General features: G+C 34.9%; 1 protein-coding gene across 3 annotated transcripts in view; it reads left to right on the top strand.

The window, feature by feature from the left end:
• The first annotated feature begins 2,210 nt into the window (after window positions 1-2,210).
• Window positions 2,211-22,938, top strand: part of TAX1BP1 (Tax1 binding protein 1) — a 76,442-nt gene continuing 55,714 nt past the window's right edge. For 2 of the 3 annotated variants that reach the window (XM_031455103.2, XM_031455102.2), the window contains exons 1-4: window positions 2,213-2,346; window positions 8,842-9,010; window positions 17,111-17,213; window positions 22,001-22,188. In XM_031455103.2, the coding sequence (XP_031310963.1) occupies window positions 8,849-9,010; window positions 17,111-17,213; window positions 22,001-22,188 (453 nt within the window). In that variant the 5' untranslated portion in view covers window positions 2,213-2,346; window positions 8,842-8,848. Of the gene's footprint in view, window positions 2,347-7,204; window positions 7,275-8,841; window positions 9,011-17,110; window positions 17,214-22,000; window positions 22,189-22,938 lie in introns of all 3 variants that reach the window. The other variant, XM_010988023.3, reaches the window with a different exon arrangement.

The raw sequence follows: 22,938 nt of genomic DNA, 5'->3' as shown, positions 1-22,938 counted from the left end.
AAAGTCTTGCTAATTCTGAAATTAATTATTCTGTATCAATCCTTCTTTCTACTTTACTTCTCAGAGTTCATTTCCTACAAATTTAACACTTCACTGTACCATTTTGTAATAGCTTAACTAGATTTAAAGCAGCTTCAGGGAAGAAACTGTGGTTTGTCCTTTGTTCTCCCCAGTGTACCTAGCATAATCCCGAGCGCATAGGAGGTGACCAAAGCACTTAACAAGAAGTAGCATGGCGTGGTAGAACACGTATGAACTTTGGAAATGATAAATTTGAGTTCAAGTCTGGTTTGTCCTTTTTGGAATTCTGGGCAAGTTACTTAATTTTTCTAAACCCACATTCGCCTGCAAAACTAGGATAAAACCTTACAGGTTGCTGTGAGGAGTACAGACAATCTAAGAATCTGGCACAGTGACTGGAAAGCACTGTGTACTCCACAGATCCTGACCAGAACTCATTTATTGATAAAACTTGACCTGAATGCATAGTGGCAAAGTGGCAACACCTGATCTGAAAAACCTGATCCAAAGACTATGTAGACACTCTATTTATCCTACTTAGTGGTGTCATCTTCATAATTTTTCCTGAAAAAATGTTAACTTGATTACATAGTGCTGCCCCAGACCTTGTGGGATATTATGTAACGAAAAGTACACTTTTCTAAATTCTGAAAAATTCTGAATTCTGAAATCCATCTGGTCTAAACCTTTCATATAAGGGACTGTGGATCCATATCCCTTATACTCCTAGTACACTGTTAGACATATAATATGCTACTTTTAAAAATTCTATTTAATACTGAAGGGATATATATTTATATTGCTGGGAGAAACACTAAAGATTCAAGAGATCATTATTAGAGGGATTAAAGCATGTTAAAGTTACTAAACTACTTTCACGGGGAAAATAAGGTCTAAAAATTCAAGAAATTTTAAAAATAACAAAATAAAGTAAAAATAACTGCACAAAAATATTTTCCAATTATGATTTTTATTAAGCATATTGTTTTCTTGATTTCATTAACTGAAAATTGGTGGTAATTAGAAATCTATTAACTTGCAAGTAAGTATGTGATTGATTAAAAAATACAAAGAGTGACACTTCGGAAAAATTGTGCTTATAAAGTTCACTGCTGTATTTACATTTCTTAAGACAAAAGACTGCTACAAGTAGTTTGCTACCAGTAACACTGATTACTGATATTATCACACCATTTTTTTCATCTGTAAAATAAGATTAGTACTAAATGATCTGTAAAGATTCTTTTGAAATCTATGATCAACTATGATATACAGAACAATATCAAGTTCAAAGATTTCAACATAAAGGAAATAAGTCAGCAAATATTAAAAACCTGTATTACCAAATTTATTGTAATCTTAAATATGTGGAAGTAAAGAGGAGGATTTTGTATGTTCTGAGTTTAGAAGATGCTTCAACGTTTAACTTGATCTAATTTATTATCCTTTCTTCACTGGTGAAGTTGCAAATTTTATCAGAGCTTTATGGCAACACACAAATATAATGAATTAGAACAGAACACACTTGCTTTTGTGGAGTTAGGATTTAACTTGAAGGTCTTCTCTAGTACGGTAAACTATATAACAAAGTGATACTAGAAATTATAATGGAAGTGAATACGGGACTAAATTCACCCACACAAACTAATAACGAAAGCAGTTAACTCAGAAATGAGGGTAAAATGAGGCCACTGCTGGAATAAGAGGAAGTAGAATCATAGAGCATTAGAACTGAAAAGCTCCTAGGAGAAATCGAGGTTTTACATAGAACAAAACCTCGTAGTTAAGCAAGCACCGGATTAGACCACGAGTTGGGAGAGAGGCCAAGAGGGAGGGGTTGCAGCCTCAGCCCAGCGGTTGCTTCTTCGCTTCTATGGTTCTCTATTTTCTGATCCACAAAATAAATGGATTCGCTTAGACAGATTTTTAAAGATCTAGGCAAGGATATGGTACCAGTCCATATATCTCTGGGCTACCATTTCCATGGAACTGGTAAGTTACTTAACTTTCCGGTGAAAGCAGTAATTAAAAAAGTCAAAAACGCATTATCGAAACGGCCCCTGTGAGCGACCCAGCTGATGTTTATGAGGATGGGCCCCGCCCCCGCCCCCGCCCCCGCCCCCGCCCACCCCGCACGGCGGCGGCGGCGGCGGCGGCGGAAGAGGCGGGCCAATGAGCGGAAGTGACGTACCCCGGCTTTGGTCAGCGTCAGGAGGTGGAGCAGGTCTGGAGAGGGAGGTTGTGGTGGTGGAAGAGGATCGGCGGCTGATGGCGGCTCAGGCTCGGAAGCCTCTCTAACATTCCCTTCTGCCCGGGAGCTCCTCGGTAAGTGCCTTCCCCGGGCCACTGCAGCGCGTTGCGCGGGGCAGACCCCCTGCTGGAGCTTTTTGGGGGTTTGCGAAACGCCCCTCAACTCTAGCGTCTAGGGGCCTGGCGGGTGTCGGGAATGGTCTCCGTGGTGACGATGCTGCCGAATGACGATGCTTTCCTTCCTGAGGACAGACTTTTCCTGCCGGACTGCTGTTGTGACGGGGGTGTGGGCAACTTCGGTTAGCAGTGGAGTTGGAAAAAGCGACGGGTGGCCGCCGCACGGCGGGGAGGCCCTGGGATAGGCCTTCGAGATTTGGGGGAGCCGTGTGGGACGTGGGCCGTTTGGCGGGGGGAGCGAGTGACTCGGGGGACTCCCGGAGAGAGCCTTGCCCAAGGCTCAACTCTCAAGTGAGTATTTTGAGGGCAGCGTGTGTTTTGCCGGCGTATGTAAGCTTGGAAAAGCTGCTGGGTCGTGTCGGGGCAGGACGCTAGGGCTTGCCCGTGCGGAATGAAACCCAGCTGTTTTGGTTTGAGCCGGAGGGTTAGGAGGCGGAGACTGCCTGCGCCGCCTACGTTTGGGGGCTGCGGGCGGAGTTAGCTGTTTTGGCCGGATCTCCGACTTCACCTGGGCTGCAGAATTCGTGAACGCTTGCTTTCGTCTGTTCGTAAATGGCCCCTACGCCTCGTGCTCGAAGGGATATAAAAAAAATCTTTCGGAGAGAGTCAACGTCTGTCTTTGCTTAGGCAACTTTTATTGATTGCACAACTCTCCCTCCCAGCACCCCGCAGGTCCGCAGGTTGTGGACGAGTCCCGACAGGCGCTCGTCGTTTCGGGGAGTCTTTGTTAAGAGAGGGGTGTGTGTGTGTGTACGTATGTACACTGATAAACATGTATTGATAATAATTGTGTTAGAATACGCTGTGATATTTGACTTCATACGTACGTTAGGTTTTAGGTTTCACAAAGTTGTTGTGAATTGCTGTTATTTCAGGGATGGGAAAAGAAATCTTAATTTTTCAACTCTGCATTTCGCTAATTGTAGAATTTATACAAACTGAGTGAACAGTTACTAATTATAATTTTGGAACCCAATTCCACAAGCGTTGAAAGAGGTTATTTTTGAATGACATGTTAATCTAAAAATGGCTGATTACCCTGGAAGTGCTTTTCGGGTGTAGAAAACGGGCTGAGGCCAGACCTTCATTTTGTTCTTACGAAGGATAAACTTGATCTCTTGAAGGGCTACTTGGTTACGTTAGCAATGACTTACTAGTTTGGGGTTCCCCCCCCAACTTCAAAGAGCATCCTATTGTAGTTTTTGTTTTCTGGTCATCGCATTCTCAAATTGTGCACTCCTGTTTATAATTATGGGGGCAGCCATTTGTGTAGAATTAACCAGTGAATATCTTTTCCTTAGCAACATAACAGGTATTTTGGAATCCTACGTTTCAACCTTTTAAATGATGTTAAATATTTATGAAAATCGTAACCATCCTCCTTTTTACTGCTTTGAGGGAAATATCTTCCATGTGAAGTTTATTGGATTGCATTCTTTTGAAATTTGGATATTACTGAATAAAATTTTGGCTGTATCCACTTAAGACTTTTTACAGTTTATTTTGCCCCAAATAAACCCTTAAAAGACGGTAGAGATTCCCTCCTCTCTAATATATATGGTCCAAGATCATAGGTTTTTAGAAACCAACTTTTAAAACAGTCTAAAAATTAAAGTGATGTGAGTGACACCTGGGTAGAGTATAGGAGCATAGTGGTACTCAGCTGTAAAGAGTTCTGGAGATACCAACGACTGTAAGAGTACAAATTAACAGATTGGTGGCTTTGCTTCTGCCTCCCAGAAAGATTGCTGATAATATTTTTCTGCTCTGTAAACCAGCTGATAGTCTTCGTTTGAGCTGAAGTATGAATAATTGGAAACTACTAGAATATCATACATATTTTTTCCCTTCAGATAATTCCTCCAGGACTGAAGATTGTATATAAATTTAAAAGTTCATAGTTTTTAACTGAAGATTTAAAAAACGTTAAGTTTGTCAGCCACTATGTATTTCTATGGGCAGAAGGTCATACTTAAATTTTTATTAGTAATCTTTTGTCTGTTCTGGTTTTACTTTTATCATGGAAATTTTCAGGCATAAAGGGAGAACGAACAGTTAAAGAAACCACTATTTTGCTAATCTTGTTTTACTACCCCCTTAGCACGTGTATTTTTTTCCCCTGGAATTTTTAAAGCAAATCCTGGACATCAGGATATTTCTTCTATAATTAGTTTATCATCTTTAACTGATAAGGACTTTGAAAGAAATACAGTCACCATAATGTTATCACACAGAACAAAATTACCTTATTTCTTCTTGAATTCTAAGTGTTAGAGTTGGTAAGTTACATAAAATATTTATCCAAATTAAAAAGTTTAATTTGATTCTGTACATTTATTGCACAGAAATTCTTAGTATGGTCTGTTTCCTACTTTATTAAGGCTCACATATTTTAGGCTGGTCAAGTAAAATGAGTGTCAGGAGTCACTGGAAAAATACTACTACAAAAGCCAGATCTGTTTTAGGCTTGAAAAAATTCCAAGCGGAAGAAGTAAAGATGACATTGAAATCTTCCTCCCCACCCCCAATTTATTTTAGCTACTTAACTGAGTGCCCACTGCATATTATTTATTTTTTCCTTAGATACTGATGAATCCTCAAAATAACAACATTGGATTTTAGACCAAAGACTTTATAGTATTAAGTTTATAGCATAACACATATAAAGGAATTCTAGAGGTATTAGAACTTTGGGGAATAAAGTAGGAAGCGTGGAAGAGGGCACTGCAGGCAGCTTGTGTATGTATTTCAGACTTTGTGTCTGGTCTTTTAATTCTTTTTTTTCTGTTCTCATGTATTTTTAAAATTTATTTTTTATTGATGTAACATTGGTTTATAACATTAACATATAAGTTTCACTTATGTAATATTATATTTCTACTTCTGTATACACTACAGCATGTGCACCACCAAAAATTTAGTTTCCATTTTTCACCGTACAGTTGATCCCCTTGACTCATTCTGTGCCCTCCCACCTCCCCATTTCACTACTCTGGTTCTTGGTATACCTGGGCTCGATTTGGTTCCTTTGGTTTTTGTTTGTTTTCTTGAGTAGAAAATGTTTACTTATCCTTGGCTTGCATCTTAATGTACTCATGTTTCTAGAGGTGTACTTTACTTTAGAGAATGGGAAACAAAATTTAGTATGGTAAAGCTGCTTCCACTTTCTTTTGTGTGTAGGGGCTATATTTCCTCTCTCCAACTGAGGCTCAGTTTGTTCTTTTTCTCAGAATATTAGTGAAGCTACACTTCCCAAGCATTACCACAAGGTGATGCAGTGACTTTGCACATTACTTCCCCACTGGGTGGTGTGTGCTGGTTTGCGTGTGTGCCTGTGAGCATGCATAGTATATAAATCTACCTGCTAATCATCTTGATATATGAGCATACTCAGTGAATTTCAACATTTTTATAAGCTTGCCCATCTTCACTCCACTTCTTGTCTGTGAGGAGTGAAACAGAGGAACTGTATGGAAATTATATATTTTACTATTTAAAATGGGTTGATTCATGCTGTAATTACATTCAGATTACATTTATCCATGTTAACTTTTTTATGACTAAAAGCTATATTGGCATTTAATTTAAGTGATAACAAGAGTGGAATGACTTTTGTAAAATATTTTACAGTTACAGTCTCATTGAAATTTTTAAAAAGGTTGGCGTGTTGGAGAGGTTAATGAAAGTTATTAAGGAGATAATTACAAATTATTTTACTCCAGAGATAAGCGTCATGAATATATTTAAAGTCTGATGTTAGAGTTTTGTATTAAGAACTCATTTTAGGGAGAGGGTTTAAAAATGAAATTTAATGTTAATGTGTTTATATAAAATAATGAAAATAATAGATTAAATATACTGGTAAAAATTCAGTCAATTGAGTTAAAAGTTGAAGCTCTCTTTTCACACATAGCCTTCATGAGTGAAGATTATTGTGTGTACTTTTTGAGTCCCTTTGATGTATTTATAAGTGTATGTACACATGAACATATGTAAATATATATATGCCTTCATGCTGTTTTATACCTTAAAAACTTTTCAATGAAGTAAAAATCTGAGTTGGATTATGAATTTTTAAACACTTGTAATTGAGGTTAAACAAAAGTTTAAACTCGACTGCTTAGTTTTATAATAAATACTGCTCTGTTAATTGAGTTTACTTTAGGAAACATGTTAAATTTTGTGAAAAAATAAACTTTCATTCTTACATGGCTTTTAATTAAAAACATGACAATCTCATCCTAAGCTAGCCTTATTTTCTCCTTACCAAATATATCCCTCAGAGAAACTTAAATATTCACTTTCTTCATAGAAAAACATTACTGATTTGCTTGCCTCAGTTTTGGTAGTTGTAGCTATTATAGTTCAGTTCAGTTAATTTAGCTATAATTTCTCTCATAGGTATTTTATAACCAGTGAATATTTTTTCAAAACTGGAGTTGAGGGTTTTTCCCCTTTCTTTAGAAAGCCTGACTTGAAAGGAGATTATCATTAGTGACTTCATTAGCATCATGACATCCCCTGGAGCCCAGATTAGTTCAGAGAATTCAAAGAAACAAAGTAATAGAACTCTTGAGTTATTTTAGGCAGTTTCCAGTATTGGTGCTACCTTTTCACTTTCCTGAAGGCTTTGGAATATCAGCTGGAGAGTATTGAATGTTAAGTCCTTCTGTGGAGTAGGGTGCTGGTAATAAAGCCTTTTTATTAGTGCAGAGGTACAGGAGGTTTACTACTGAATACCTTTTCTTTTCCTCAGAATCCTGGCAAACCTCAGGTGGAGAGGCTAACAGACATCCAGCCTGGTGTTCTACCACAGTAGCTTCCAGGTTTGTGATAGACATTCTCTTTATGAGATGCCCAGTATATTTTATGTCCCATAAGTACAAAGCAGTATTTTGACCATAACAGAAGAAGAGAAGACACTAGAAGAAATGTTTTCTGAAGTGTTATTTCAAAATTTTAAAAATTTGCCTTAGCATTTCAAAAAGGTCAGCAAAAGAAATATTTGTTTAAAGAGTATTGTAAATCTTCCTAGCAATAAAGACTTCTTAGTAATTAGTAAAATGTGAGAAGTGTTACTGCTGTGCTTGCAAAGAAGAAACTTCATTAAGTAACTTAGATTAATTTGGTTAGCAAAAATCTTGCCCTGGTTTCCCTCATTATTACAGAGATTCCTGTTTTGATGACTCAGAAGCAAGTGCCGTAGTGTCAGTGTCATTCTCACATTGATAGGTGGAATCATTGTACTGAGTCTGTGACACACTGTATATAGATTTTTGGAGTAAATCATAGTTGTGTCCTTTTTCTCAAAAGTAGAGCACAAAATACAGAAAACATTTTTGAGTCTTGCAGATTTTCATAGTTCACTTTCACCATTCAGCTGTTGGTTAGTGCTTGGTGTTCACTAAGCTAGTGAGCATTCACTGAATCTATAATAGATTCTCAACAGTATGCATTTCATTAACACTACATTTAAAAAATGTACATATACTTATTTTTAATGGATAAGTATATGTAAAGGGTACAGTAATACTGGCCTTCAGGGTAGGATGAAAGAGTAGAATTGGTATAGAGAGGAACAAGTATGCTGAGCTATTTCAAGTAGACCAGCTGAGATTTTACATCATTTGAGAGATCTGAACAAGAACCCAAGAAGATGGCCTAGGTCTGGGAATCTGTGAGAGGCGCTAACGGAGACTTAAATTGTTGGGTTGGGTCAGAGTCTAAGTAATAGTTCTCTTTCCAGGATTAAGATTACTTGGAGAGGCTTTAAAGAAAAAAAATACATGTGTGTACAGACACATGCACTTGCCCAGGTCTCACTTTCAGAAAGTCATTGTTGTCTTTTTTTTTTTTTTCTTTCTTTCTTTTTTTTTTTTTTTAAAGACCCCCTAATGATTCTGATACGTAGCCAGGATTGAGAAAAGCTGGTCCAGGTGATCATGAATGTTAGTCAGGAATGCAGGCAGAGAGGTTAGCATCAGTTATAGAAGCCTAGGACCTGGGGGAGCGGGATGGGATGGATGGGTCAGATTAGGGAGGAAATGATGAAATTCAAGACTTTAACATAGAAGCAGTGTTGGTTCATTTGCTCTCAGTTGCAGAAGAAGCAGAGGGCTAGGCTTTAAAGGAGAGTTGAGAGTTTTTGATTTTGGTTTTTAAATTTCTTAACTCTAATGTAACTTTCTGAACCATATTGTAAATTATTCCCAGTTTGTATTTTTATATTTAATCACATTTTTAAGGAGTTCCAATATTTTCAAAGTATGTTTTCCCAATAATTATGGCATGAAAATATCCATATAATTTGCATTAAATGTTACTTATTTTCTGAAGGTATGAGTTTATTTCTTAGTTGATATCATTAAATTTGTATGATTTAATTTGTTTCAGATTCACAATGACATCCTTTCAAGAAGTCCCATTGCAGACTTCCAACTTTGCCCATGTCATCTTTCAGAATGTGGCCAAGAGTTACCTTCCTAATGCACACTTGGAATGTCATTACACCTTAACTCCATATATCCATCCACATCCGAAAGATTGGGTTGGTATATTCAAGGTAAGTGAACTTTCTGCATGTTTATTCTATGTAGGTACTCTTTATTGTCTTAAGAGGTTGACAAGTAGCTTACACTAGCTTTGTCTTAATGTTGCATTAAGGGTCATTTTTGTAAATGTTAAATGTAAAACATTAACATTTGTAAATGTAAACATTGTGTAAACATGAAATGTTTAATAGTGTGGGGTAATATACAACAAATGTTGGGAACATCAGTTCACCAGATTTTGTCTCCAGAAGATTCAGCTTCACTCAAGATCTTGTGAAAATTTTTTCAAATCTTTTTTTTTTTTTTAATTCTTCCATTTTCTCCATTCCTTCCCTTAAAAAAAGTGATTTTTTTCCTTTGGGTTACTTTATCATTTACTGTCTTGTCACTTGTAATTAATTTTGTACGGCTCTACAGCTATATTATTGTCTCTTCTGTTGTCCTCCATTGTTTACGTGTAGCTCATATTGTCTCAGGCTTTTATAAGTGTATTTTGTTTTACCTGACTAAATAGTGAATTCTTTGATGGTAAGAGTCCCAGTTCTAATATTTTGTCAATCATTTTGTATAATATTTGCTTGAAAATTACACTGAGATAATCGTTACAGTGGTAGAAGTGTTTTTTGGCAATTTCAGTTCTTCAGAATGTGATAGAGAACCAAAACATAAGAATGTCCTTTGAGCAGTCAAAATAATGTCATTAAATGTCCAAACAATAAAACTTACTTTTCTCTTGGGTTACTCTAGATTCTCCCTCAGAATCAGTTTGTTTTATTTTAGATATGATTTTAATGGTCTTGAAATTTTGATAGTGTGGTCTGTATACATTAAGTAGCTGCTAGAATTAGGAACACTGAGAGTATCCGGAAGTGAAAGTTTGGCCTAATAGAGTGAGGGAGATAGAAAAACTTACTTTGGACAAAGTTTTGGCATATAATGATATTTCAGTTCCTTTTTTTAATCTCTCATTCCTTGGTGTTGCTGAACAGATGAGTTACTTACTCTTTTTTTTTTTTTTTTTTTTTTTTTTAGTCTTGTTAAATTCTAATATGGAGATAAATTTATTGTAAGCATTTTACGAAATTAGTATCAGTTTTAATTTTACGTGAGAGATGAATATCCAGTTAAAGATATTTAGAATTGATATGTTCTGCAAGAATTAGGAAGAATAGAGCAGGGAAATAAAATTGGGGGAAGGGAAGGGCATTCTTGGCAGGAAAATAACATAAGCAAAGGCAAAGGGGTGGGAAAGTTCATGAGACTGAGTTAGTTTAACTAGAACAAGTGGATGGAGGTGAAATTAAGTGTCATTATTTCCATGGAGGACCTTCAGTGTTAGGCTAAACAGTTTGTAGACTTTACTTACGGGCACTGGGAATTCTGCATATGTAGGTATGTAGGCTGATGTGTGATAAATTGTATTTCAAGAAGATGAATCTTTAACTTTTTCAGACTACTTATTTATGTCTTCTGGTCCCCCCCACCCCCATTTTTAGTTAATGGCCTATTGTCTAAGCCAAAATTATGCCTTTGTTTAAATCCAGCCAAACACCAACTCATTCTATTTTACTGCTACCTATTTCTACATTTTTAATGTCACTGCCCTTGTTCATGCCCTCCTTATCTTGGTCCAGGATGATTGCAGTAGGTTTTCCCTGCTTTTCTTGCCCTCCACCCCCTCCCCCCATTTTGTCTAATCTTCAAACTGCTCTATGTAAACTACGATATAAAATGAAAATCTGAACGTGTCTCCCTCTTGCTTAAAACTCTTAGGTGGTTCTTCATTATCTATCGGATAATGCCAAGACCAAATAACTTAGTGTGTCAAATAGGGCTCCTTTACAGGACTTGATCTGTAGTTTCATTTTTTGTCATTGCCTGCTTCTCCTTTTTTGCTTTAGTAATGCTAAACTATTATCTCTTAACTTGGGCATTCCAAAGGCTGACTTTTCTTTAAACAATAATACTTATGTAAATACATACATAAATGAATAAATTTGTGTAGAATACCCTTTCCATCTTTTTTGCCTGGATAATACTTAAAACTCAGTGGGAAGTTTAAGTATGTAGTAAAAATTTCAAATTATACAGGAAGCTTCATGGAAGAAAATAAGTCATGTTTTAATACTAATTGGTTTATATCTATAAATAAGTAATAATTGTATGTATGATAATGTATGCACACATGCTATTGATGCATTGTGGCATTCATGGAAATGTTTCTAAATGTTCACCATTAAACAATACTTAACACACATCTGTGTTTGTTTTGTTTGTCCATTTATTTCATAGGGCAAGTTCTTGGAATTGGAATTGCCATGTTTATGGCATTGAATATTTTTAAACACTTTATGTGTACTGTAAATTGCTGTCCAGAATGATTTTGATAGATATGATACAGATAAGGCAGGTAGGGAGACGGTTCCCACATAGTAATTATAAGGGGAAAGAATGAGGGGGAGGGTATAGCTCAGTGGTAGAGTGTGTGCCTAGCATACCCTAACATCCCTCCCCCCAAAAGGGGGAAGGAATGAAGGGAAAATGTGTGGTGTGCTTGAGAAAGTGTTAAAGAATTTGATTTTCCTGGGACAGATAGCAGTTTTACAAAATGAGTGGGAAAATTTGGTTTGGATTACATTGTAGATTGTTTTAATATTTGGCTGAGGAATAATTTTTAAGCAGAGAGTAATACAGTTCAGAGGTGAACTTTAATCTTACAATGCTGAATAAGATAAATAGAATTAGAAGAGAATGGAGGCAGAGAGAATTAGACTATCCTAATTTTCTAGGTGAGATAATGAAGGCCTCAAAGTAAAGAAGGGTAACAGCTGTGGGTAATAATCCATAGGAAGGATCTATAGGGTTTGTCAGCAGTTAATTGAATGAATTGGGACTGGAACGCATTCACTGAGTATATTTAGAAATAAGGAGCAAGATCATGTGCTAAGAGTTGGGGAGGGCTTGAGTATGGAGATTTGGTCTTGCTACTGTGGAAGAATGTCATAGGGAATCGAACTAGTCAACCAGGAGACTGCTGAGCAGCAGTTTTGTGAATTTGTCTAGAGAGATTGAGCACCTAGAATCGAGTGAAGAATTCCAAAACTGGGTATCGTTTAGACTGGGAATTGGAAATGGGTGGTGTGTGTGTGTGAGTGAGAAGGGAAGTCATAAGGACAGAGGTCACTAGAGTGATTTTGGGTGCACTATTGAAATGAATAACTGACCGTGAAGTCCAGATTGTGTCGAGGAATGAGTGAAACCAGGCAAGGGATACAGACTGGGTTGGAGATTTTAATTTTTTCTTTTAGTTTTTCTCCCTCTTTTCTAGTGTTGACTAGTTTTAATTATCACTAAAATAAACACAGTGTGTTTATTTATACTTTGCAAAGGTCTTTCATGAGAACATTACAGTCACCATTTTACAGATGAGGGAACTAAGATCCAGAGAAATTGAACTTTGGAGCTGAGATTTGAGCCTCAGGTAAACTGGCATTCAGGAATTGTTCTCTGGCATTTTGGTTAAGTGAGAGATCTGGTTATCCAAGCAACTGACTTTCTAATAAGTTTTCAGCATCCATTTTTTGAGTGATAGAATTGAAGTAAAAAATACAGGAAACGATTGAGAGCTTTACCTGATGCTGTATCTATTATTAAACCCAATGTTAGTTGTAGTAAAATATGTCACATTGTTAATGTTACCAGTTTGATTTGGTCTTAATTATATGCGGGATTATACTTAAGATTTATGCTTAGTACAAATGAAATTACCTTAAAATAATTTAAAGGTCCATGAGATTATTAATATTTTTTAACTTTAAAAGGAATCCTTAACAGTTTTCATGTTTCAGAGGTACTATTCTAGTTGAGAAAATTGGGAGTGCAAAGTGATTATGTCATGTGTCCAAAGTCACATAGGCAAACCAAGCTTCTCAGTAAGGTACAGTTCTCACTGAATCATTACCAACAACCAGATAAAAAACTTTAATTTCCTGGTCCACTTAACCTGAGCAGTAATTTTGTGCTTGAATATCTTGTTTCAAGCTTTTGTTTGTCTCTCCTTTGTTTCTCTTTTCCTTGTCATAATTCTCTTTATATTGCTTCTTCTGCCTCAGTCTCCATTCCAGTCTTTTCTTATTTTCTGTTTTAAAAAATATTCTCCTATTGTAAAAGTAATCATAATTTTAGAAAATTTGGAACAAAACAGGAAATAGGAAAGATAAAATTAACATAACTAGCAGTCCCATTGCCCAGCTATATCCCTGCCTAATAACAATGGTTGACATTGTTAATGTTTTAAGTATTTCCAGTTCTTTTTTTTTTTTTAACTAAAGGAGGAATACTTTCAGTCTTTATTTTGAAAAGTATTTGGAATAGTACTGCATGACCTTTTTTGTGTTCTGAATTTTTCATTTATGATTATAACCACTTTCTTATTAATATAAGTAGTTCTGTAGCATTTCATCTGATGGAGGGATTTTTATACTGTTTATGATATTTCTATCTTAGAGTCAGCATTGCATCTTCACTATATATATATAGGCATTTTTGCAGTTTTTCTTTTTAAAGGAAGGACTTTTGTAATGATTTTTGAAAACTACAGTATATACAAAAGAAAGAAAATGAATACCTCTTCCGATTGTATCCTAGAAATATCTGTTGTTAAGTTTGGTGTGTGTTTTTCTAGATTTAAAAAATTCATAGGCCCATTTTATACTATTTTGTAGGTTTTGTATTTAATCGTACATAATCAGCTAATCTGTTTTCAGTGCCTTTCCAGTTTCATGTCCTTTGTCTGTCTCTCTTTACCCCTCCAAAATCACTCCCCCTGGATCTCTGTCTTTCTCTTTACAAGTGCTCTTTGCTCTCTCTACCCTAATAATTTGTCTTTCTCTTAAGGTTTCTGCAGAATATTTGTGCTTTTACTTGGTAACTTTGTTGTCTTTCTGATCTTCTTTACATTCCCTCTCAAAATTTCCTTTATGACCAGTACTTCTTATCCAACATGTTTTTCTAAAATGTTGACACATTTCTAGTTTTTTTTCCTTTCATGTCACCCCTGTTTAATTTCCTTGTTTGCTCTTACTTTGCTGATTACATTAGTAACAGAAGAATGATGTCCAGTACTATTGTTAATTCCCCAAACTAAACTATGTGAAATATCTGTTGCTTTATTTCCTTCCATAACATAGATACACTCTCTTAACTGGATTCAAGTGTATCTCCTAAAAGCAATTTGTTTTGACAATCGTAGGATAACTTTAACTGACTGTCCCATTGTTCTAGGTATTGTCATATCCCTGCCATTTTTCAATGGTTTAAAATCTCTAGTGTCAACTCAAAATGTAGTAATTTTCTTTATACTTGCTGCTAGTGGACTGAAAGGAAAATTCCCTTGCATTTCAAGGAATTGAAATCTGCAGTCTAAAAATCCAATCAAGTTCTAACCAAGTGACCAGGAAAATAAAGAGAAACGGTGTGTGACTTGGACACTTTGTGGTTTGACTCTTCTAATTAGATTTCTTTAATATTCTCTACCATAAACACCTATATAATTTCTGGATGTCCAAGTTCTTTGTTTCTTCCACCGTGGTCCAGTCTACCACGTGAAGCTTAGTTATTAGACATACCCATCCTAAGGGAATCTGTACTCTGTACCATCCCAGACTTAGACTTATACATTGTTTTTTATACTTGCCTGATATGCCCCTCACACAGTGACCTAAGAACTATTGTTCAGTTTTCCTTCCTCAAAAGGAATTTAAAGCATAGTTCTATATTGTTGATGTTTTTTACTCAGATTGGGTTGCATCTTACCTCAAATTCTTGGTTGGCTCAGCATGGGATGTTATAGAGCATGGTCGACCACTCTTGAGAAATACATGCAATAAAGGAAAAAACAAAGCATAAGTTACCATTGCAGTCAACCAATAATGAACAGCCTGAGTTACTGTGATTTAGTTAAAACACAGCAGGGACCAAACCACTCAACATACCTCTTTCTTTAAACATTTTTCTTATATGGTAAAAGATCTCATTTCCCCCATTTTATTTTTCTTCTTATGACAGCAAGAAACAGAGTTTTCCACCCTTTACTGTTTCTGTCTTTTGTCAACTGTACTTTTAAGAATTATATAGTCATAGACTCATTGTTGGAAGGGAGGAAGTGGAATTTCAGAAAGCATAAGAATATTTTATATCCTGGTAGGAGAGCAGTGACCTGCTGGTGAAGAGCTTGAACTTTAGGCTCAAATCTTGACTCTGCCATTTACTACTTTCTTAATTTGGAAGATGAAGGTAATATTTATTCCAAAACAAACATTCAGTAATCTGTATCTGTACAGCTATTCGCAGTGCCACTTGAATTAGATACTATAATTATGATGTTAGCAGTTTTGTGTGTCAGCCATCACAATTAAATGGCACACTCAGCACTTTTTTTGACCACCTCTTTCAGGTAGAGCCTGTTCACCTAGGGAGATTTTTTTCAAGAAAGATGTAGCTCTAGATAGTATTTCTTTCAAGATCAGCATATGAACAGGGACAAAGAATGCAAGGTAGGACGTGTACCAGGTGTGTCTTTTGGGGAAAACATTAGGTGGGCTCTTTTTCAGGGGATGGGAGAAGCATTGTGGGATATGAAATGAGGGACAGAACATCTTAGAGTCAAGATCATTGTCCCTAATAGGCTGTGTGTCCTTGGGCATTAATGGTAACATTTAATGAACATGAATGTGCTAGGCACTGTGCCAGGTACCTTTACAGGGCTTATCTCATTTAATACACACACAGCCCTTTGAGATTGTTACTTATTATCTCCATTTTAAAGAGAAGGGAACAGAAGTAACATGTCTGTTATTAATAGCTATTAAGTGATCTTTTTTGGCAGTATGACCTTACTGCCTATGCTCTTAATCACTACAGTATACTGTGCTTGCAAAAACTGCCATTTATGGAGTGCCCATCATGGATGGGTCAGGCACTCTGCTAAGTGCTGTTTTTATGTTTATCATCTAATTTAATCCTAACAGTTCTGAGAGAAAAAAACTGAGCTGTAGGTCAAGAAAATAACTTATATCACGGTTTCCCTAAGCTTCTTATTTGTAAAGAGATGAATAGTGTCTTTCAAATGTTTTTTGACCATGACACACAGGGGAAAAAAAAAATTCTATGATTTGACTCAGCAAAGTTGTATGCAGATACACCTGAAACAATACTTAGCCTTCGTTCACTCTGATACTTTCTAATTCTATATAATTAAAAACAAGTGTGATTATAAACCACTAAATTGATATTACCACTTACTACTGGGTTGTGACCTACAGTTTAAAAACACTCCTTTAGAGACTGAAGATTGCTGTAATTCTTCTAGCTTCAGTATTCTGGAATCTTTAATCCTATAGGTCAATCAGAATTACCCTGTGGATGATGCATATTTTCTTCTGGCAAATGGATATCTAGTACCTATTTTAAACACCTCTAATATTCAGTATTTACCACAATACAGTTTATCTGAAACATACAGACTGAAATATGTAGTGATATATTTGTGTTGTTTAAGTTGGAAATGTTTTAGAGATAGGTGGGACACAGGTGGCTTTTTTGTGTATATAAACATCTTGGGAATAAAGGTAAAAATAAATTTTTACAAAATTTACCATTGGCTGTATGAAAGAAATGCTGAAGATGAGAGATTAGTGAAATTTAGTTAGTGGATTTAAGGAGAAGGGGGAAGTCTAATTAAAAAAATACACACTTCAATTTGATGCATAAAATAAGTTTAAAAACTTGTATTTAGTGAAATCACATTTTAAGCAAAATGTTAGTTTTTATATTTGGTCATATGTTTGCTAAGATTTTCCTTAGGGAATTGGATATCAAATTGCATTTTAACACATAGTAGAAACTCTACTGTTACAGATTTTTATAGCATTAGGTTATAGCTTAATAAAAAATTACAATAAAAATTTGACATGCTTGTTAAAATGCTTATGATTTGTAAACATATTAATGCATGCTTTAACTTTAGGATGCAGTAAAAAACAATATGCTATAAGATGTCATTCTTATATTAAACCACTTACAATATCCATGTTTTTGTTCTTTTCCTTTAGGTTGGATGGAGTACTGCTCGTGATTATTACACGTTTTTATGGTCCCCTATGCCTGAACATTATGTAGAAGGATCAACAGTTAATTGTGTGTTAGCATTTCAAGGTAAGAACTGAAAAGCAGAACTTGATGAAGTTAGATGTTTTATTGCCATTAAAAATGTTGTACTCCATTGTAACTATCTACTTAGGCATATCCAGTGTACCAAAGTTGAATTAATTAGTATCTTTATTTAGCAAAATTCATTAGGAATGTAAATAACCAGTGTTGGTTACATGATATTTTATGTAGACAATTAAAGATTTTTTGCTTATTATCTTTCATTGAAGAGAGGTCTTTACTTTTGATGATTTTTTTTTTCAAATGAGAGAACAATGTTATTACTGATAAAAGATAATGTAACAAATTAAAGGTGAGAAAAATATTCTGTATGGAAATCACAAAGATGATTAACAGGATTTATAGAGTAGTTGTATTAATTCTATGGGGAAACTTGCCTATAAAATGGATGTGAGTAATGCAACATTCATTTTTGTCTTAGCTTGGCATTATATATAGATTTTTAAAAATACTCTTATTTAAGAAGAGCTGTACCTGATATTGCCCTTCCCTCCTCATTCTGCCTTCACAAAGTGACGGCTGGAGCTGCAGCATCTCTCCTATGGCCATGAGGGGAAGGCCAAGGCAAGCCACCTATATGTCTGTCCTGACATGTCTGAGCCACTGAATCAAGGCCAGCAGGCAACCACTTCCTGATGTCTTATATGAAAAAATACACCCTGTTGCTTTAAAACAAAAACAAAACACAAAAATCTTACTTAGAAATCTATCACAGAATTTGCTGCAGAGAGATTTTCGTATTATAATTGTACTGATTTTGGATTGTATTAAAGCAAATTCTTAGTCTTGTTTGTACCATGGATTGTTTTTGGTCTGGGGAAGCAAATGGACTCTGTCTCAGTAAGTTTTTATACACATGAAATGCATAGAATTGCAAAGGAAACCAATAATAGTCCATTGTATGGATTTAACAGTTGATCTATTCGTCTAAAAGAATATCTTGGTTGCTTCCAGGTTTTGGTAGTTGTGAAAAAAGCTGCTGTAAATATTCATGTACAGGTTTTTGTGTGGATTTAAGTTTTCATCTCACTTGGGCAAAACCAAGGAGTGTGATTGCCGGATCGTATGGTAGGGACTGTGTTTAGTTTTGTAAGAAACTACCAAACTCTTCCATGGTGGCAGTACCATTTTGCATTCTCAGCAGCAATGAATGAGAGTTCTTTGTATGTTACATCTTTACCAGCATTGGTGTTGTCATTGTTGGGGATTTTGGTGGTTTATGCTTTTCAAAAAAACTTTTTATTATGTGGTTTGTGTATATTTGGTATGAACATCAGTTGGGAATGTGACCACGTGAAGCTTGCATATATAAAAAAATTTTCCTTATGTGTTGTGACATGAAATATTCAGAGGATAAAATTTACATTGTCATATAGGCAAAGATTTAGATCCTCATAGATGTTTTATAGATAAAAAAAGTTACAAATTATATATATAGTTTATCTTTTAGTCCATAGCCTTTTTTTTTTAAGATAAGCAAATTCAGGTGTACGTATTGAAACTGATTTTGTTTTTAAGATATTTGTTCTTAAAAGCTGTGGGTTTATTTTCAGTCATTTTTAATGTAATTAGTTTTCTTGTAATAAATTAACTTACTGAACTTGTTATTGTGACTAATGAATTGGTCTATTCATGACTTAGCGAAACTTTTAAAAACAGTAAAAAAAAAAAAAAAAAGGAAAAGGAAAGCATCCAGTTTATTTCTGTTTATACTTTACAAGCATTTTCATGGGAGCAGTTTTACATGTTTTTGAAAATTTATCATAGTTTTTACTCTGAAATTTAGAAATAAAAGCTTTTGCTTGCCTAGAACTTGTTTGTTATATAACAAACTCAATATAGTCATGAAAAATTTAGTCATAGAATATTAGAGCTAGAAGCAATTTTAAGTATAATCCAAATCATTTTGCTTACTTTATGGAGTAGTCATGAGAATTCTGAAATGCAAATCTCAGAGCAACTAATGAGAAGTACATAAATTAATTATTTTCCTAAATGGAGCCTTTTTTGATTTACTATAATTTGATTGATTGGTAATGTTACAAGCTATAAAATTTGACTTGGAGTTTGGTTTTTACTTTTTCCTATTTTATTTTCAGTGTTACTAATCTGATGAGAGCTCTATTTCTAGGTAGCTTTAAATATCTTGTATTTCAAAAATGGTATTTGAACCATATTTTTAGTGGATTATTTTCATGAGATTTAAAAAAAAAATCAGATCTTGAATATCTAGTTTGTAGAGTTTTTGGTGTTATAATACCAGAACTGATTAAACTATATTTTTGTTTTCTATTTAAACTTTTTTAGTAAGTCTAGTGGCTATTTGCAAAGTTACTCAGCCATGGATTAATAAATTTGGTAGTAGATATTAGGAGGGCTGGGTTTTAAAAAACTTCAAATATATTGCTACATGTACCTCTATATTATTTCTAAAAAAACCTTTGTATTTTGAAATAATTTTAGATGTAAAGTTGCAAAAATAGTATACAGAATTTTTGTTTGCCCCTCACCTAGCTTCCCTTAATGTTAACATGTTGTGTAACCATAGTACATTTACATTTGTTTAAAAATCCAGGAATTTAACATTGTTGTAACACTATTGACTAAAGTACAAAGCTTATTCAGATTTCACTAGTGTTTTCAGTAGTGTTCTTTTTTCTGTTCCTGGATCCAGTCCATACCTGGATTGCATTTAAGTTGTCGTATCTTCTTAGTCTTCTCCAGTCTATGATATGATAGTTCCTTATTCTGTCCTTGTCTTTCATGATCTTTGCATTTTTGAAGAGTATTGTTCAGTTTTGTTTTGTTTTAATAGCATGTTTCTCATTTTGTCTTTCTGACAATTTCTCATAATTAGATTGAGGCTATACATTTTCAGGAAGAATACCATACAAGTGATGTATCCTTTATAGTGCATTGTATCAGGGAGTACTTGGTGTTTGTATGTCTTATTACTAGTAGTATTAATCTTGATCATTTGGTTAAGGTAATGTCTGTTAGGTTTCTCCACTGTAAAGTTAGTTTTTTTCCCTTTGTAATGTAATGAATATTAAGGGGAGCAACTTTGTGACTAAGGAAATAATCTTGTTTCTCCTCAGATTTTCACCTACTAATTTTAGTATCCATCAGTGGATCTTCCCTAGAACAATTATTGTTGTGTTTGCTGAATAATGGTTTTCTATTCTCATTTTTTTGTTTGTTATTAGTTGGAATTACTGTGTTGAGAAGAGTTGTCCCCTTTTCTGTCGACTCATGGCTATTTATTTTCTTCTGTGGAATCAAGTCTAACGCTGTCATTTTTTTGTTGCTCAGATCATTTTAGCTTTCTTTGGCCATTGGGAATTCCATTAGTGGAGTTTCTGTGTTTTTTTGACATCTGCCGACCCCCAGTCTGTTTTTGAGAACTTCTTACATTTCAGGCACCACAAGATGTTTCAGGCTTATTTTATATTTTCTCTCCTCCCTCCTTTCTGTGGAAAAAGGTCAGCTATTTTTTAAAGAATGAAGTCAAGTGAAGTTGATACCTTAATAATGAGGCTGAAAATTTCAAGATGTGGAAAGGATAATAGGCATAGTGATTACAGATTTCTTGGTTGATATTAATATGCAAAATGAGGTGAATATATTCATCTTTGTATGTTCATTTCACAGTCATTGAATGTTTCCTTTTCATTTCTGGGGGATTACATAATTTTTATTTATATTAATAATCTGCCCTCAGTATTTTTGAGGCCTTCGATACAGGCTGTAAAGCATGTATATAATAACAATGCAAAGTATACTGTGGAGGGTTGGGTTTTTCTTTTTTTTTTTTAACTGTAGAAAATACCATTGGAGCTTTGGAGAGTAGGTAAAGATTAAATTTGAGCTAGGATAATCCAGCAAAATTTAAAAGAGGGTAACAACTGAGCTGAAGAAAGAAGGAACAAATATTGAACACTTATTTGTCAGATAATAGGCTAGATGGTATAACTACCTAACCCATTGTACTTGGGAACTTTGAGATAGATAGCTTTGTATCTCTTACAGATAAGAAATGGGGTTTGGGGAGGTTAAGTAAATAACAATTTGTGGTAGAGCTGGAATTCCAGAATAAATCTCTGTAGTTCCAAAGCTTATTTTTGTTCTGCACAGTACACATCATCCTCTTTCTGCCTTACAGAGTTCACATGTGTGGCATATTCCTTTTGTAAATATTTCTCTTGAATTTAGTGTCGTAATTGAGGGAAGATTTCTTTATTTTTATTTATTTTTTAATTGAGTATAGTGGGTTTACAGTGTTGTGTTAATATCTGGTGTACAGCATAGTGATTTAGCTATACATGTATATATATTTTCCTTTTCATTATAAACTGTTACAAGGTATTGCATTTGGTTCCCCGAAGGGAAGATTTCTTTAAATAACATATTCCCACCCCACAGTCCTCCTAGGTTTTTGTGCTGTTTCTTCTATTGCTCCTCCTCTAGACTTTTTCTAATTGAAAACTATATACTTGACTTTCCTAGATGAATTGGTTTTACTCTAGTGAAGATACAAGGAAAGAATATTCTGAGAGTGTAAGTTTAGACGTAAGAAAAATATGGGTGTATTTAGGGAAGAAGGGAGAGTCTAGTTTTGATGGATAATTTATGAAAGAAGGATGGAAAGACATACTCTAAGTGCCTAGGAACAAGATCAGTAATGAGAGGGGATGGCAAGATTTGTTAAATTCAAGTAACAATTTTGTAACAGGAAATTTAATAATTTTTTTTGTTTATTAACTTCCTTTTAGGATACTACCTTCCAAATGATGATGGAGAATTTTATCAATTCTGTTATGTTACCCATAAGGGTGAAATTCGTGGTGCAAGTACACCTTTTCAGTTTCGAGCTTCTTCTCCAGTTGAAGAGTTGCTTACTATGGAAGATGAAGGAAATTCTGACATGTTAGTGGTGACCACAAAAGCTGGCCTTCTTGAGGTTGGTACCAGCAGTGAGCTGGCAACTCAGATAAATTTATGAACAGAGCTCATGTTGGTTGGTGTTGTAAGAATTTTCAGGTTATGCAAGAGTTTAACCTGACTATCAAATGCTTTTTAACTAAAACAGTAAACTTAGAGTGTCATTTTTTAAATATTAAAAGAATTTTTCTGTTACAGTTATGTTACGTACTGATTTCATTGTGGCAAGGACTGTCCCTAGGTCTGCCAGTATTTTGTGCATAGTAGATGTACAATAAATAATTGAGAGAGTTTAGATCTAAAACTCTCCTAAAGTTCTCTCACCCTAACCTTTCTTCTTTAGGGGTAGCCTAATCTGTTGATTACAGAATAATACAGATTTGGCAGTTATGCTGCTGGGAAACTGATGTAAAGCAGTAAGTCTATCTGTAGTTGGAGGTGAACTTCATTTCACTATGCCATGAGCATGCTCTGTCCCATGTGTGGCGCTGAATCAGGGAAGCATCCCAGTCTCTTACTTTAGGTTGAGCATTTTTAGAATGATTTATTTTCCTTGTTCATCCAATCAAATGAGTAAGCCTGGATTAACCATGATTTTAAAAAGATGAGAAAGCTTCTTACTGTTTTTTATTGAATATTTTAGAGGCATTGCATTGACTTTGAAAGAAATTTACTGTCTAGATGGTCTCATAATGCCATATGTCTTAATTTTTAGTACTTAAGAAGAAAATAGAACATTTTTATTTCAAGATACTTTAATATCTTTACC

This window comes from Camelus dromedarius, chromosome 7 (assembly GCF_036321535.1).
Source record: "Camelus dromedarius isolate mCamDro1 chromosome 7, mCamDro1.pat, whole genome shotgun sequence".
NCBI lineage: Eukaryota > Metazoa > Chordata > Mammalia > Artiodactyla > Camelidae > Camelus > Camelus dromedarius.
The sequence above is the reverse complement of the archived record's forward strand: the minus strand, read 5'-3'. Positions and strand labels throughout refer to the sequence as shown.